We start from the raw sequence: 17,986 nt of genomic DNA, 5'->3' as shown, positions 1-17,986 counted from the left end.
CAATAAGAATAAGATTCACTATTTGACTACTGATTCAAAACCCTAAAATGTATTTTATATAATTGAATTTTTATTTCTATTTTTGTATATTGTATTGTTTTATTGCTATGGCCGATGGCTGGCGCAAATAAAGATTCATTCTTTCTTTCATTCATTCATAGACAGATCATGCTGTATATATCATGCTTTAATCTGAAAAGACTGAAGTCTAAATTCTCAAGCCACTGCAAGCTTAAGTTTTGAAGGTGTACAAAGCCAAAGTGTTTACCAAGATTATGTATGGAGTTCAAGATTGAATGCTGGGGATTAATGAATCCTTAGACAACACAAACCACTTCTTTGAGAAACCTGTGTACCAAGATGTGTCTCCAATGTAGTCTTACAACCAAAGCAGGTATTTGTTCTTGGAAAACAATAGCAATCAGTTCCTAAAGGTTAAAGGACCCCTGACCATTAGGTCATCGTGTCCGACTCTGGGGTTGTGGTGCTCATCTCGCGTTACTGGCCGAGGGAGCCGGCGTACAGCTTCCGGGTCATGTGAGGAGCATGACAAAGCCGCTTCTGGCGAACCAGAGCAGCGCACGGAAATGCCATTTACCTTCCTGCCGGAGCGGTACCTATTTATCTACTTGCACTTTTGACGTGCTTTCGAACTGCTAGGTGGGCAGGAGCTGGGACCAAGCAATGGGAGCTCACCCTGTCATGGGGATGCGAACCACCGACCTTCTGATCAGCAAGCCCTAGGCTCTGTGTTTTAACCCACAGCGCCACCCGCGTCCTAGCTTTGCCTATATTTATCCTGACCTCAGCAGGTTTGGGCTACCTCTCCCTGGCTTTGTTTGATAAATACTTACGTTTTTGGCTAACAAAAACAACGGTGTTAACACCACTGCCTATTCACTACCCCATCTGCTGCCACTTGGGTTAACACAGACTTCAAGATCTTAACTTGCAAAATTCATTAGCCCCGACAAAAGGAGTTTGCATATCACTTTAACTTAGCCTGCAACCTAGTAGTAATTATCAACTTGCTTGGTATTTAAATATTAAATACCCCTAGATACAGAGGGGGATTTGCAATGGCTTGGTTTGGTGCTTTGGCATCAACAGTTATATAGCGGACTTTATACGTATAAGTCAGCTTACAAGGCTGCTTTGGCACTTGAGAGTTTGCCCTTGCAAAAATGGTTCAGTCGAAACATCAGCCCATGTCCAGAGGAATTCTATATTTCAGTTTTAATGGTAGACTCCAACCCGAAGATTAGAGGAAAATATAGCCAAATTACTTGTTGTAGCAATAGAAACTAGGCCACAATTATTAAAAGGAAGATGAGTTCTTCTGAGTCAAATTGGTCTATATTTATTAGCTTTTTCTGTTCGGGGATTTTGTTATTCCCTTATTTAAAAATGCACTGTTTGTTTGCCTTTCTTACTGCTGTGGTTGTTTTTCATTCTATGGTTGTCTTGCAAATGAACAGTTTATGAAGCACTTTTCTACCTTTACTTCTGGTTTTGGAATGAGAGCTGCCGTCCTCAAAGCCACAAATACAAAGGTGTCCAAAAGGCACTTTTTCATTTTAGACTCTATCTTATATTTATGGTCTGCAGACTGAAACTCAAATAAGCCTCCCCAACAATTCTGTATTCTTCGATTAATGGATACTCATTGAATGATATACCTAACAGAAATGGCTTTGCTTTACTGGTACTCTGTTCATAGCAGATTATTTTGCAACAAGGAAAGTACCCAGGAAACGTTGGGGGAAATGATGATAAAGATATCATCCATAAAGGTATCTCCATAAAGATGAAGGCTTGCTTCCTGTTGAAAACCTCATAGCTTACATGTATTTCAGTCTGTTTCCTTTTAGTCCTGTTAAGCATAAGGGAGGGGGAGTAATTCGGTTCACCACCTAACCCAAACTTCCAAAAACTATTTGAGACATGAAATGCAACTGTCCTTCGAAATCCATACTTCTCCAAATTTTGCAGTGCAATTTTCCAAGCAAAAAAAATGTGTGCAGAAATGTGTGTAACAGGGGAAGTGTGAATAGAAATGCATCAGCATTGCATTATATTAAGGGAAATTGCATACAAAAATGTGTATATTTGAATAAATGCACTTTAAAATGCTGACATTTTGTGAGCTATCCATAAGCATGGCAATCTTTAAATCTTAGAATGCACTATGCAGATAGATTTTCTAAATAACTGTAACAATGTGCAGCTTTTGCAAAAAGATAACTTGTGGAGATTCTCCCTCAATTGCAATATTGTATATTTTCTCCAAAAAGTCTATTCTGTCCCACTCAGTGTTTGGGCAATACCTCTCCAACTGGCCACTTCTATTGAGAAGAGAAAAGGAACAGGATTCATAGTGATATATAAACTCATGTGATAAGGTATCACATAATGTGAATGATGTGAAAGATCATTCCATAAAAGATCAATATTTTTTATGGAAAATACAACCAAGCATTGAAACAGAAGAAAATAAGAAACAATTATTTCGGATGTGTTGAGAGGAATTACTTGAGCTTAGGTTTCATTTATTCTGGGAGAAACAAAGGATGATATGCATCAAGAAAGTACCAAATACAGTTTGGAATGAAATCATACAGAAGGGATTCAAATGCTACACTCACCTGAAACATATCCTGATTTTCCTCTGGATGACTGGGGACTCCTTCAGAATCATTGGAACTCCTTGGATTCAGCTGAGTGTTAGGAGGCTCCACAGAGAAAACAGGAAATAGGGGCCTGAGAAACCGGAACTCGCTGTTCAGAGACCCACCAGCTAAGCACACCTCATAGTTGTAAGCCTGAGATAGAGATCCAGCACCAGAATCCACACAGTTCTCCTGGGAATCAGGTCCCACGGGGAAATTGGCTGCAGAGTTGTAGGTCCTTATAAACTTTTCACGTTTCTGCAACTTGATTACAACAAACACCACTACAGAAATGAGAAAAATACTTGAGATGGCAGCCAAGCAGATGATCAAATACATAGTCAGTTTGGGGTCTTCCTCCTCCACTGTTTCCTCCTTTGGGAGAGCCACACTTTTCAGATAAGGGTCAGAGAAGCCGTCCACTAGAAGGATTCTGAGCGTGGCAGAGGTGGACTGGGGAGGATGGCCGTTGTCTCGGACGACCACAATCAGATTCTGCTTGAAGCTGTCTCGGTTACTGACTGGTCTCAGGGTGGTCACTTCTCCATTCTGGGCCCCCACCGTGAACAGACCCGGCTCTGTGGCCTTCAGCAGCTGATAGGAAAGCCAAGAGTTCTGAGCAGAATCCCTGTCCACAGCCACCACCTTGGTGACCAGGTAGCCAGTCTCTGCCCCTCGGGGAACCAGGTCATTCGAGGGGGAAGTGCCATTCTGGAGAGGGTAGAGGATGAAGGGGGCATTGTCATTTTCATCCACGACCTGAACGCGGATCGTAACTTCTGAGCTCAGTGGAGGGGAACCTGAATCCACAGCCCTCACCGTCACATGGAAATCTTTTACTTCCTCATAATCCAGAGACCGAATGGCATACAGGTTCCCCGTTTCAGAGTTGATGGAGATGTAAGAGGATGTGGGGCCATCATTGACCTTCCCAGGCAAAAGAGAGTAGGTCACTTTGGCATTCTGCGCTGTGTCCAGATCAACAGCATGGACTGAATTGATCAGAAGACCAGGAATATTGTTTTCTCTTAAATGCATTTCATAGAATGGCTTTTCAAACACTGGAGGATTGTCATTGACATCTGAGATGTGAACATGAAGTATTCTTGTTGAGGTGAGTATGGGAGAACCTCGGTCAGTGGCTGTGATAGTAATGTTATATTCACTGACTTTTTCTCTGTCCAGTTGTTGTTGGGTCACCAGCTGGTAATAGTTGTTCTCTGTGGGTTTGAGCACAAATGGCAGGTTTACTTCCGTGGTGCAGGCAGTTCTGCCACTGTCCCCAGAGTCCACATCTGTGACACTGAAGAGGGCCACCAATGTGTCTGGGGGAGAGTCCTCAGGTAAGGGACTGGTGATGGATGTGATGGTAATCTCTGGAGCATTGTCGTTCTCATCCTCGATCTCTACAATGACTTTGCAGTAAGCAGAAAGGCCCCCTCCATCTGTAGCTCTGATGTTCATCTCATAATTTGTGTTTTCTTCATAATCAATTGTCCCTGTTAAAATAAGTTCTCCAGTGTCTTTATTTAACTTGAACAATCTCAGCACATTTTGTGGCACTTGGCTGAACAAGTAAGTGATGTGTGCGTAGGAACCAAAATCCCTGTCAGTGGCTTCAACTTTTGTAATCTGTGTATCCAATGGGCTGTTTTCCATTAGTCTCACTTTGTACACAGATTGGTCAAACTGAGGAACATTGTCATTGGCATCCAGAACATCAATAATAATTTGCACTGTTCCAGTTCTTTTGGGGATCCCTCCATCAATGGCTGACAGAATAAGGGAAATCTGAGGGTTTACCTCACGGTCTAGCGGTTTCTCTAACACCAGTTCTGCATATTTGGTACCAGTATCCGTATTTTTCTCATCCAGCCTAAAATGTTCATTAGGACTCAATATGTAGCTCTGGATAGCATTTTCTCCTTTGTCTGAATCCTGAGCTGTCTCCAAAGGGAACCGTGTATTTGTTGGAATGTGCTCTGATATTTGAAAAAGGATTTGATTTGTGGAAAATGTGGGGGAATTATCATTCACATCCTCTATCTGAACTTCAATTCTATGCAGCTGCAATGGATTTTCCAGCAAGATTTCAGAGAGTAGAAGACAAGGATCATTCTGACCACACAGGGATTCTCGATCTATTTTGTCCTTTAATATCAAATCCCCAGAATGTGGATCCAGCTGGAAATACTGCTTGGAGCTCTTAGAAACCAGCCGGGCTCCCCGAGCAGACAGCTCCTTTCCATCTACTTTCAAATCCTTCAGCACATTCGCCACCAGAAATCCACTTTTCTTTTCCTCCACCACTGAATAGCGGAAAGACTCACACATTGCTACACATGCACAGAGATATAGAAAAAAAGACACAACTTGCCTGCTGTTGTGATTTATTTCCATATTCGAAGCCTCTTCTCCTCTCAGATCTGAAACACGTGATGATTCTTTCTAAGACAACTGCCAAAGTTGATTGTCCATTGTAAGTTTGCAAGGTAAACTTTCTTACATTTAAATCTAGAAATGGATATGGTGCCTATTTCCACACAAAATTTCTATAGATTTGCTTGTAATGGTGATCTGCTTCCTTTCTCGTTGAGATTCCTTTGTCTGGTGGTTACAGACTTCAGACAGCAATTGCTGCTCCTTGATTATTTGTTCTTTGTTGTGTAATAGCACCACCTTGTGCTCAAGCTGTGATATGATTCCCATAGACTTTGTGACTTTCCAGACTGCATTAATATAATCTTCTATAGCAATGTTTATAATATTTTGTAAGGTGTATTCTCATAACTTGTATTTTATATATCAGAGTTGTCTATAATACACTTTAGATGTATATTTCCTGCACCCCGGAGGGGATTGGGCTAGTTGACCCTTGGGATAGAATAATGGAATCATAGAATTGTAGAGTTGGAAGCAACACCAAGGATCATCTAGTCCAACGCCCTGCAATGCAGGAATCTCAACTAAAGCATCCATAACAGATGGCCATCCAACCTGTGCTTATAAACCTCCCAGGAAGGCAGAATTCACAGCCTCTTGAGGGAGTCTGACTGTTGAACGGCTGTGTCAGAAAGTTCTTCCTGATGTTTCGTTGGACTCTCCTTTCCTGTAACTTGATGCCATCTGTTCAGGTCCTACCCTCTGGAATGTTTGCTCCATCTTCCATGTAAGAGCCCTTAAGATATTTGAAGATGGCTATCAATCATCTATCAGGCAAATAGAAGGGGGAGAAATGGAGGCAGTGAGAGATTTTACTTACTTGGGTTCCATGATCACTGCAGATGGTGACAGCAGTCCCGAAATTAAAATACACCTGCTTCTTGGGAGAAAAGCAATGACAAACCTAGACAGCATCTTAAAAAGCAGAGACATCACCTTGCCAACAAGGTCTGTTTAGTTAAAGCTATGGTTTTCCCAGTAGTGATGTATGGAAGTGAAAGTTGGACCATAAAGAAGGCTGGTGGCCGAAGAATTGATGCTTATGAATTATGGTGCTGGAGGAGACTCTTGAGAGTCCCATGGACTGCAAAAAGATCAAACCTATCCATTCTTAAAGAAATCAGCCCTGAGTGCTCACTAGAAGGACAGATCCTGAAGCTGAGGCTCCAGTACTTTGGCCACCTCATGAGAAGAGAAGACTCCCTAGAAAAGACCCTGATGTTGGGAAAGATTGAGGGCACAAGGAGGAGACGACAGAGGACGAGGTGGTTGGACAGTGTTCTTGAAGCTACCAACATGAGCTTGACCAAACTGCGGGAGGCAGTGGAAGACGGGAGTGCCTGGCGTGCTCTGGTCCATGCGGTCACAAAGAGTTGGACACAACAAAACAACTAAACAGCAACAACTATCAGTCATCTTCTCTCAGTCTCTTCTTCTCCAGGCTAAACATACCCAGCTCCTTCAACCATTCCTCATAAAGCTTGGTTTCCAGAACTTTTATCACACAGGTTGGCCTCCTCTGCACACATTCCAGCTGGTCAACATCCTTCTTAAATTGTGACACCCAGAACTGGACACAGTATTCCAAGTGTGGTCTGAACAAGTCAGAATAGAGTTGTACTATTACTTCCCTTGATCTGGACATTATACTTCTGTTGGTGCAGCCTAGAATAGCATTAGCTTTTTTTTAAAAAAAAATTATTTTGTTGCTGCTTCACACATAATGTTAAGCTTGTGGCCCACTAAAACCCCTGGATCCTTTTCACATGTAAGCCATGTATCGCCCATCTTATATGGAAATCTTATAGTAGGAAAACTTCAGAATGGGAACTGTGTGCATAGTATCACAGAACTGTGCATCACAGAGATGGATGGATCCTTGTAGATCATCTGGTATAAGCCCTTCATTGATGCAGGAGATGTACAGCTAAAGTATCTGCAACAAATAGATCCAACAAGAATGGATCTATGCTGCCAGAATGCTAGGGGGCTATCTATGTTATTCTTAAAGTGTGGTGTCCAAAACTGGACTTAGTAGTCCAGGTGAGATCTAACTGGTGCAGTAAAAAAAAAAACCCTGGAACTTCTACTTCCCATTAGTTGGAAAAAATTTTTTGTCTTGGAGGAGAGTCCTGCTGACTCATGTTCTGCTTGTGATGAATTTCATTACTGAGATTCTTTCAACATGTACAAATTTGCAAAACTAGACATCTTCCAGGTGCATTTCATTCATTCATTCATTTATTGCCAATTTTGTCTAGATTTGTTTTTGGTTTTTTTGCCTATCGTGGCTATTTAGAATTTTATTCCTGTCTTAAGAGGTTTTAACTACCCTTCTTAATTTTGTGCCGTCTGCAAATCTGGTAAGGATTCCTTCCATTTGTTCATATAACTTTCATATAAAGGTTTGTTTGGATAAATATGGCAATATTTGGAATGAGTTTATACAAAATGTAGTAGACTATTAATATATACATATGTATTCAAATAATGACACCAAATTGATAAAAGAATGTATGTGTTGGGGTAGTTTATTGTATATATTCATATATCTTTTCTACACATTTTTGTGCCTGTTTGTTTTTCTTTTCTTCTATTTTTCTTTGCATCACTTTATTTCTTTATAATTGAAACCTTCTCAATAAAATATATTCATATCATATCACATCACAGTGTAGAGTATCTGGCCCAGAACAGAGCCCTGCTGCCCCCCACTCAAAACCGCACTTTAACTTGATGAGGAAATACTGATTAGCACTCATCTAGTTTGCATATATGTAACCTGCTAACCAAAAGATCATGGACTTTGTTAAATTCTTTCCTGGAGTCAAGGCAAATTGCATCCAGAGCATTCACAAAATTCACTAAGCTAGTACCCCAATAAAATGGATATGAGATTAATCTAGCAGAATTTCTTTTTAACAAGTCCATGTGGTGTTTTTTTGTTTTTTACTAATCACCGCATTGTTTTCAATATGCTTAGAAAATGACTTCTTTGTAATCTTCTAATATTTTCCTTATAATCAAAGTCAGATGGAATAGTCTCAAATTTCCCAGATCCCCCCTTTTTTTAAAGACTGGAGTGACATTTGCCTGTCTCCAGGCCTGTAACAACTCACCTGCTCTCTAAAATTTCTCACTGTTGATAGACAGAGAATTTCTGAAAGATTATCAGCAATTCATCTGTCCCTGAAGACTTGAACTAATTTAATACAACTAGGTAATCCTTGACCAACTCCTAATCTATCTTGAACTGCAATCCTGCACCCCACCCATCAGTCCTGTTGCTTATGTAGGGTTGGACACAGTTCACCTTTTGGGAGAAGATAAATGCAAAACAGGATATGAACAGTTCTGCCTTTTCTTTGTCATCTGTTACCATTTCACCATCCTTACCTGGAAGAGTGCCTTTTCTCCCTCATCAGCCTCAGCTCCTTCATAGCATCAGCTTTCCTGACAACTCCTCCTAGAATTCAGAGCTACTTGCCTGTGTTCATCCTTGGTTACCTGTCCTTCCATTTATTATACATGTATTCCCTGCTCTTAATGAACTGTATTGGTTACTGGTTTGTTTCTGGGTTATTATTCTTCTAATCCATGGCCAGTGCATTGCTGCCTTGCAATATTGCAGAAATGAGCCTTCTCCACAGTGGCACTGACCCTCTGGAATACCCTCCCCCCATGCCATTCAAATTGTATTATTTCTTTTTGTTTTGTTTTTACATTAAGCTGTATATAAATTGTCTAAATAAATCCATAATCTTTCCTCCAGTTTCTTTTGCTGCTGGTTTTTATATAGTGTACTTTAAGTGCAGTCATGTTTAATCATATTTTTGCTGATTTATAGTTGCCCACTTTAAGATACCTTTCTAACTAAACAGTATGTAGACTGAGGACTAATCTACACTGGTCAGTTATAACGTCAAAAATTCATTATAAAAATGTGACACCAGAGGGCATTGTAGAGCAGCAATCCATCATTAATGGGAAATTGCGTTGAGAGCTATATTACGTTGTGCTGGGTTTTTTTTAGCGTTTTCTCAGATCAGTGTAGATCCAGCCTGAGAGTGTTCCTCATGATGCTGGATGCTTTCCAGTATATGCCAAGTTAAGTTGCAAGCAGAACATTATTAGCACAATAGAAACCATCTGGAATACAGTTTTCCTATCAGCTATTAATGAGAACTTTTATGCTAACATAACCAAAAGAAGGCTGCACCAAGAAAGGAGGGAGGCAGTTTATTTCTCGTTTCCTTCTCCAATGGAGGCCAGTCTTATTCATCTAGCAGAGGGCTGGGGAACCTCAGGCACAGAGACCAAACACAGCCCTCCAAGCCCCTCTGTTTGACCACACCTCTTATCCACAGGCCATAACCCTCCCTGGCCCAACTTTGTTGCTCAAGTCTTTTGCTTGACTGGAGTATGCCCGTGAATTCTGATCTTGATGCTTGCATGGGTTGAGGAATGTCTAAGTGTGTTTAGAAACTAGACTTGAGGAAGGTAAAAATTACATTTATTGCTCCGCCCACTTTTGCTTCTGGCCCGGCCCAGCACTGGCACGTGGCCCTTGGAAGGTGGTCCAGAAGGAAATATGGCCCTTGAGCTGAAAAAAGTTCCCCTAAGGATTACTGTCTAAGCCTGAGAAAGTAAACTTTGCCGTGAAAGCCTTGAGTGAATATGTGAACGGCCCTGTGAAGCCATATTTCTTTCCTTAAAGTCCCCAGATGTCCAGATGAGACCCAACAATGAAACAACCAATAAATGCTATCTTCAAGAAGCAATGTAATAGAAAAGCTGTAGAAACAGATAGCCGTTGGTAGCCTGCAATATTACCATCCTTGTGGATTTAGTCCTGCAGTATTTCAATAAGAGTCTGGCCACTCCTGAAATGCAGGTGCAGAGCAAGGCTATTGCAAGGGAAAGGCAATTTTAGCTTGAGAAATTCTCTGCTGCGCACAAGGTTGATTATTAAGTCGATAAACTGTCATTTGCCTTGGTGACTAATCTGGTGGAGGTGCTGTGCTCAAATGTCATTTTAGACAGAGAATAAGAGGAAACTCACACATTGGTTGAAAGGACTGGCGGGACTACCAAAACCAGAAAAAATATAGGACAGCATATTTCTTCAAGAAACAGTAAACGTGTGCAGCAGAAATAACTGCTGCAGAAAATATTTAGATAACACACCTGGATTTAAAAACACCTGTTAACATGTATGTGGGAACCCTGATCCTTCAGGCTGAAGCTGTGGGAGAGGAGGAAAGCCAAAATACTCCAAAAACTCCATGTGGCTCCTTTTTCCTCTTCCCCAAGCTGGTCATTAAAAGAATGTTGTGGTCTTTCCAACTCTTGCCTGTGTTTGCTTTCTCCTCACTTCCCTCTCCTTTGTGTTTTGGGTGCTGATTACACATAAGTCACTCTTGGTGCCTTTCAAGATGAACAGCAGGTCAAAAAAGGTAAATAAATACACATGGGCAGTTAAAGAAATGGACATCAACATCATCCATGCTTTATTAATTTCTTCTATAAGAGAGTGACACCCTGGTGTACATGCAACAATTCTGATTATGCATGAAGTCTGACTCTCAAGCCAGTTTTAGTGCAGAGACCCACAATGCAGGAACTAACAGACAGGACCCTAAAAATGAACAAAGATGGAGAATATAAATGGGCTTGAAGGAAAGGGAATTGAGTAAATGATAGATGGAAGAAGAAACGGAACAATGGAAAATCGAGATGAAGAATGAAAGGGACAGTGGGCTGTGGGGAGGAACCACCTCACACTGAATGTGGAAACAGCAGGGCTCTTCTGTTAGCAAAGAACACCACAGAACAGGGAAAGAAACTGAGACAGCAAAGGAGCAGTAGGACAGAGCTGCAGAAAGTAGATATGGAATAAGAAGTCCATGTTAAAACTGAGCCTCTCTCTGTAGCCACTGTATAGGTAACCAATACAAAGCAGTGTAAGGAGACAGAAACAAATATCAGATGTGATAGATTACCAAGCAACAAGCATTCCTAAAGTCATCGTGACCTGTTTTGATGTTTTTGGTATACTGAGATTGATATTTAAAACCAACAAAAAACAAACCAACAAACAAACCGAAAGCTTCTTTCTCACCTCTTTCCTTGATTCTGTTTTCACCGCCTGGTCAGGAATATCTTGGGAAGCAGAAGGAGGGGTCTGGTTCACATTGAGGTTTGGGTCCCCCACAGAAAAAACAGGAATGAGGGGCCTGAGGAACCTGAACTCGCTGCTTAAGGACCCGCCGGTTAAGCAAACATCGTAGTGGTAACTCCTGGAAAGCGACCCGCTCTGAGAATCGCCACAGTTCTCTGGGATGTCGGGTCTGGCAGGTGGGAAGTGAGGAGGGGCAGCGATAAAACTTTCCCTGGGATCCCTCCTGCAGATCTTGAGAGCAGCAAAGGAAACAATGCAGACGAGGAACACAAAGGAGACTGCAGCCAGGCAGATCACCAAATACAAGGTCAAGGTCCCATCTTCTTCGTGTTCCTCTTTACTGACCTCCACAGCCTTCATATGAGGATCCGAAAAGCCACCCACAGGAAGGACATGGAGCATTGCAGTGCTGCTCTGGGGAGGGAGCCCGTTGTCCCTCACCACTATCATGAGTCTCTGCTTGCTGGTGTCTCGCTCGGTCAGGGCTCTCCTGGTTCTCACTTCCCCATTCTGGGCTCCTATGCTGAAAAGACCAGGGTCTGTGGCCTTCAGCAGCTCATAGGAAAGCCACGAGTTCTGGCCAGAATCTCCATCCACAGCCACCACCTTGGTGACCAGGTAGCCGGCCTCCACCGACTTGGGGACCAGCTCATTGCAGGGGGATGTGCTGTTCTGAAGAGGGTAGAGGAAGAAGGGAGCGTTGTCGTTTTCGTCTATGATTACGACTCGGACAGTAACTTCTGAGCTGAGGGGAGGAGACCCTCCATCTGTCGCCCTCACCGTCACTTTGAAATCTTTGATCTGCTCGTAATCCAGAGATTGGAGGGCATACAGATTTCCGCTTTCAGAGTTGACAGAGATGTAAGAGGCAACAAGGCCATCAGTGACCTTCCCAGGCAAAAGGGAGTAGGTGACCTTGGCATTCTTCTCAGTGTCCAGATCAGCAGCATGGACTGAGCCAAGGAGCAGACCTGGAATATTGTTTTCCCGTATCTGCATTTCACATGAAGACTTTTCAAATACTGGAGGGTTGTCATTGACATCTGAGATCTGAATGTTAATAATTCTTGTTGAAGTGAGCCTAGGAGAGCCCTGGTCAACAGCTGTGATGGTGATATTATATTCTGAGACTTTCTCTCTGTCCAGTGAGCTTTGGACCAGAAGTTGGTAATAGTTATCCATCGTGGGTTTTAAGACAAAGGGAAGGTTTGTCTCCACAGAGCACACGGTTCTGCCATTATCACCAGAGTCTCGATCTGTGACACTGAAGAGGGCCACCACTGTGTCCAGAGGAGAGTCTTCTTGTATGATGTCAGTGATGGATATGACAGACACTTCAGGGACATTGTCATTCACGTCTTCAACATCTACCAAAACCTTGCAGTGCCCTGAAAGACCCCCTCCATCTGTTGCTCTAATTTTCATGTCATACCTGGTTTCTTTTTCAAAATCCACTTGACCTAAAACAGTGATTTCCCCCATGATTTCATTTAAGTGAAACAAATTGTATATTTTTTCAGGCACTCGTTGGAATGAGTAGGTGATCTGTGCATTTGAACCAAAATCCAAATCTGTAGCTTCCACTTTGAAGACCAGAGTGCCCTGTGGGCTGTTTTCTTTTAACTTAGTTTTGTATTCAGACTGGGTAAACTGAGGAAAGTTGTCATTGTTGTCAAGAACGTGAATATTTATTTGAACTGTGCCTGTTCTTTGTGGTTCCCCTCCATCCACAGCTGTGAGAGTCAGTCCAAAGTGTGGCTCCTTCTCCCTGTCCAGTGGCTTCTCCAGGACAAGATCCACATACTTGCTTCCATCCTCATCACTTTTAACATCAAGCCGGAAATGTTCATTGGGGCTGAGCTTGTAGTTTTGGATGTTATTTCTCCCTAGATCCTCATCTTGGGCAGATTCCAAGGGGAATTGTGTATTTGTGGGAACATTCTCGGGAATTTCCAGATCAAATTCCTTTGTAGAGAATTTGGGAACATTGTCATTCACATCTTCTATCTTGACTACAATACTGTAGAGCTCTAATGGGTTTTCCAGCACAATTTGTGAGAGAAGTAAGCAAGGATCAGTCTGGTCACACAAAACTTCTCTATCTATTTTATCATTTATCAACAGATTCCCAGAGTGAGTATTAAGGTGGAAATATTGCTTAGTGTCTTTGGACACTAGCTGGGCTCTACGAACAGAGAGATCCCCTGTTCCCAGTTTCAGATCCTCCAGCACATTAGCCACCAAAGACCCCCTCTTCTTTTCTTCTGGCACAGAATAGTGGAGTGATATACTTAATGCTGCAGGAAGACAAAGGAAAAGCAAAAAATACAGACCTTGTTCCCTTCTGCAGTAGTCTCCCATGGTTCAAGAATCTGCCTCTTCAATATCTGGCCAAAAAAATGATCTTTCTGACAGACATCCAATGATAATCTCTGCTGCTGGTGAAATAAATTTGGTGCTGCAGGCTTTTATTTCTTCATCATAGACAAAAACTGGCTGTCTTCTTGTTGCAGAGGTTTCTTTAGAAAATAAAATTCTGAGTTCCACATGATGTGTTTGTGCATACTGCCACCATGTGGATGTGTAATGAAATGATAACTAGGACAATGCTTTTCATTCAATGTTTGCTAAAATTCGAAGGCCTCACATACACACCATATTGCTTTCCCTCAAATAATCCTAGGAAGTGTGGTTTACCTGTCACAGAGCTGCAATTACAATTACCTGTAGCAAAATCCACTTTTCTCCTACTTAAAATACTATTGATGCAACAAACAGTTATAATGCCTCCAAGTTATGGTGAATTACCTCCGACTCCCACAGAGATAATGTATTATGAGAATAATATTTAAGCAATGTAGGACCATGGCATAAATAATTCCCAATAGAGCTTTGTATTTTTTCCAATATTACACATCTAAAAATTGAATATATGAAAGCTATATAAGCAAAATTCTCACCTGAAACATATGTTGATTTTCCTCTGGATGTATACAGTTTGAATACAGTTTGAAATGAAATCATACAGAAGGGATTCAAATGCTACACTCACCTGGAGGATATGTTGACTTTCACCTGCATGACTGGGGACTCCCTCAGAATCATTGGAACTCCTTGGATTCACCTGAGTGTTAGGAGGCTCCACAGAGAAAACAGGAAATAGGGGCCTGAGAAACCGGAACTCGCTGTTCAGAGACCCACCAGCTAAGCACACCTCATAGTTGTAAGCCTGAGATAGAGATCCAGCACCAGAATCCACAGGGTTCTCCTGGGAATCTGGTCCCACAGGGAAATTGGCTGCAGAGTTGTAGGTCCCTATGAACTTTTCCCGTTTCTGCATCTTGATTACAATAAACGCCACAATAGAAATGAGAAAGATGCTTGAGATGGCAGCCAAGCAGATGATCAAATACATAGTCAGGCTGGGGTCTTCCTCCTCCGCTGTTTCCTCCTTTGGGAGAGCCACACTTTTCAGATAAGGGTCAGAGAAGCCGTCCACTAGAAGGATTCTGAGCGTGGCAGAGGTGGACTGGGGAGGATGGCCGTTGTCTCGGACCACCACAATCAGATTCTGCTTGAAGCCGTCTCGGTTGCTGACTGGTCTCAGGGTGGTCACTTCTCCATTCTGGGCCCCCACCGTGAACAGACCCGGCTCTGTGGCCTTCAGCAGCTGATAGGAAAGCCAAGAGTTCTGAGCAGAATCCCTGTCCACAGCCACCACCTTGGTGACCAGGTAGCCAGTCTCTGCCCCTCGGGGAACCAGGTCGTTCGAGGGGGAAGTGCCATTCTGGAGAGGGTAGAGGATGAAGGGGGCATTGTCATTTTCATCCACGACCTGAACGCGGATCGTAACTTCTGAGCTCAGTGGAGGGGAACCTGAATCCACAGCCCTCACCGTCACATGGAAATCTTTTACTTCCTCATAATCCAGAGACCGAATGGCATACAGGTTCCCCGTTTCAGAGTTGATGGAGATGTAAGAGGATGTGGGGCCATCATTGACCTTCCCAGGCAAAAGCGAGTAGGTCACTTTGGCATTCTGCGCTGTGTCCAGATCAACAGCATGGACCGAATCGATCAGAAGACCAGGAATATTGTTTTCTCTTAACTGCATTTCATAGAATGGCTTTTCAAACACTGGAGGGTTGTCATTGACATCTGAGATTTGAACATGAAGTATTCTTGTGGAAGTGAGTCTGGGAGAGCCTCTGTCAGTGGCTGTGATGGTGATATTATACTCAGAAGCTTGTTCTCGGTCCAGTGGTTGTTGGGTCACCAGCTGATAATAGTTGTTCTCTGTTGGTTTGAGCACAAATGGCAGGTTTACTTCCGTGGTGCAGGCAGTTTTGCCACTGTCTCCAGAGTCCACATCTGTGACACTGAAGAGGGCCACCACTGTGTCTGGGGGAGAGTCCTCAGGTAAGGGACTGGTGATGGATGTGATGGTAATCTCTGGAGCATTGTCATTCTCATCCTCAATCTCTACAATGACTTTACAGTAAGCAGAAAGGCCCCCTCCATCTGTGGCTTTGATGCGCAGATCATAATTTCTGTTTTCTTCATAATCAATTGTCCCTGAAATGGTAATTTCCCCAGTGTTTTTGTTTAAGTTGAATGATCTTAGCACACCTTCTGGTACTTCACTGAATGAATAAGTGAGTTGAGCAAAGGAACCAAGATCTCTGTCAGTGGCTTCCACTTTTGTGATCAGCGTTTCCAAAGGGGTGTTTTCCGTTAACTTCACTTTGTATGTAGATTGTTCAAATTGAGGGAAATTATCATTGGTATCCAGAACATCAATGATTATTCGCACTGTTCCTGTTCTTTTGGGGATCCCTCCATCAACAGCTGACAGAATTAGGGTAATCTGTGGATTCACCTCACGATCTAACTGCTTCTCCAATACCAGTTCTATATATTTGCTTCCATCAATGTGTCTTTGGACATCCAGTCTAAAATGTTCATTCGGACTAAGCGTGTAATTTTGTACAGCATTTTCTCCTATATCTGAATCCTGCGCTCTCTCCAAAGGGAATCGAGTGTTCACTGGTACCTGCTCAGGTATTTCAAAAATGAATTTCATTTTTGAGAATTTAGGGGTGTTATCATTGACATCTTGTATTTGAACTTTGATTCTCTGCAGCTGCAATGGGTTTTCAAGCACAATTTCAGAAAACAGAAGACAAGGATCATTCTGACCACACAGAGACTCTCGGTCTATTTTGTCCTTTAATATCAAATCACCAGAATGTGGATCCAGATGGAAATACTGCTTGGAGCTCTTAGAAACCAGCTGGGCTCTCCGAGCGAAAAGTTCCTCTGCATCCACTTTCAAATCTTTCAGGACATTAGCTACTAGAGACCCACTTTTCTTTTCCTCTGGCACTGAATAGAGGATGGGTTCACACATTGCAATACGCATGCAGAAATAAAGAACCAAACTCAAAACTTGCCTTTTGTGCACTTCCATTGTTCCAGCTTCACTTCCAGCCAGTTCACATTAGGAGATGTATCTGTCCAGAGTTTCCTTTCATGAGTTACACACCTTCAAGGCCAATCCGTCCTTAGCTGTTTTGAAACAGATGCAGAGGTCTGTTCCTTTGGATTGTAATCAGCATATGCCCTTTCTTTTTAAGATTGCTTTGTCTAATGGCTGCAGCTCTTTGGGAGAGCACTTGCTCTCTGATAATATGATCTGTGTTGTGTAATAGCACCACCTTGTGTTGGAATTGTGATACAACTCCATGAATGTTACCACTTGCCAACCTACACAGATCTTTTAGGAGACCTAGAAATCCTTAGGTTTTCTAACATGTAGTCTATTAACTCTCTCTCTCTCCCTCTCTCTCTCACTCCCCCCCTCTCTCTATATATATATCTCACCCACATGAAGATTGCTGGGACTGACTGACAGAGTGCCTTGCATTCAGTTTTCAAAGTGTCCCATTCTGGATACAAAGAATAAAGCATTCAAATACACTCCGATTACTACAAAAGTGGTAAATTTAGACTTATCTCTCCTTTATTGGCAGACCACTTATAACATAAAACGATTAAGGTGTTTTTCTGTTAGCTATGTGGATGAAAAATCATAATATTTTCCATAATAATATTTTATAATTCTGAACTAACATAAGGTCAGCGGTTGCGGGGGGGGGGGGATAGAATAATGCTAACCAAGTGGATTATTTTTTTGCTCCCCTTCCACCTGAGCACCTGTCTTGCATGCCGGTTTACAAACAAGTTTTGAAACCGTCCTTAATTTCAAAATCAGCTTCTTAAGTGATTCAGTAGCTTGTTAAAGGGTGGGGAGAGGGTGGAATCAATGACCCTGCCAGCCTCATAGATCTAATTCTGAGGGGTGTGTGTGAAATCTGCTCAACTTATATAAATAGAACATACGTTAAAAAAAATTCAAATAAAAATCACAATTGAAACATATGAAATCCAAATTGGACCATAGCATTCTTGCATAATATCCACAGTGGAAGTAGCAATATTAATCCAATACATATTGATAACAAAAAGATGGGGAGTATGTCTTTCCACCAAAGAAATCTAGACGTAGTCATCACTAGTCCTTATCAGGTCTCAAAACCAGATTTCCTTTTATTATTCAAATGGCTGGTAAAATATATATAATTAATGGTTCCAGAAAGCTAGAATCACATTCACAGAAAGATGTTACAACAAT

At 42.1% G+C, this 17,986-nt stretch overlaps 2 protein-coding genes across 2 annotated transcripts in view; both read right to left on the bottom strand.

Annotated features, from left to right (window-relative positions):
• Positions 1-5,351, bottom strand: part of LOC117049504 (protocadherin beta-16-like) — a 54,050-nt gene extending 48,699 nt beyond the window's left edge. The window contains exon 1 of the mRNA XM_033154228.1: positions 2,646-5,351. Within this exon, the coding sequence (XP_033010119.1) occupies positions 2,646-5,069 (2,424 nt within the window). The 5' untranslated portion in view covers positions 5,070-5,351. The remainder of the gene's footprint in view (positions 1-2,645) is intronic.
• Positions 5,352-10,734: 5,383 nt separating this feature from the next.
• On the bottom strand, positions 10,735-16,975 carry LOC117049622 (protocadherin-16-like). The gene is made up of 3 exons (XM_033154422.1): positions 14,299-16,975; positions 11,233-13,589; positions 10,735-10,749 (listed from the first exon to the last, which is right to left on the bottom strand). The coding sequence occupies exons 1-3, from the start codon at positions 16,760-16,762 to the stop codon at positions 10,735-10,737; spliced, it is 4,836 nt and encodes a 1,611-aa protein (XP_033010313.1). The 5' UTR covers positions 16,763-16,975.
• Between the last annotated feature and the right edge of the window lie 1,011 nt (positions 16,976-17,986).

Source organism: Lacerta agilis, chromosome 7 (genome assembly GCF_009819535.1).
Source record: "Lacerta agilis isolate rLacAgi1 chromosome 7, rLacAgi1.pri, whole genome shotgun sequence".
Classification (NCBI taxonomy): Eukaryota; Metazoa; Chordata; class Lepidosauria; order Squamata; family Lacertidae; genus Lacerta; species Lacerta agilis.
Note: the sequence above shows the minus strand (reverse complement) of the source record. Positions and strands in the feature narration are given on the sequence as shown.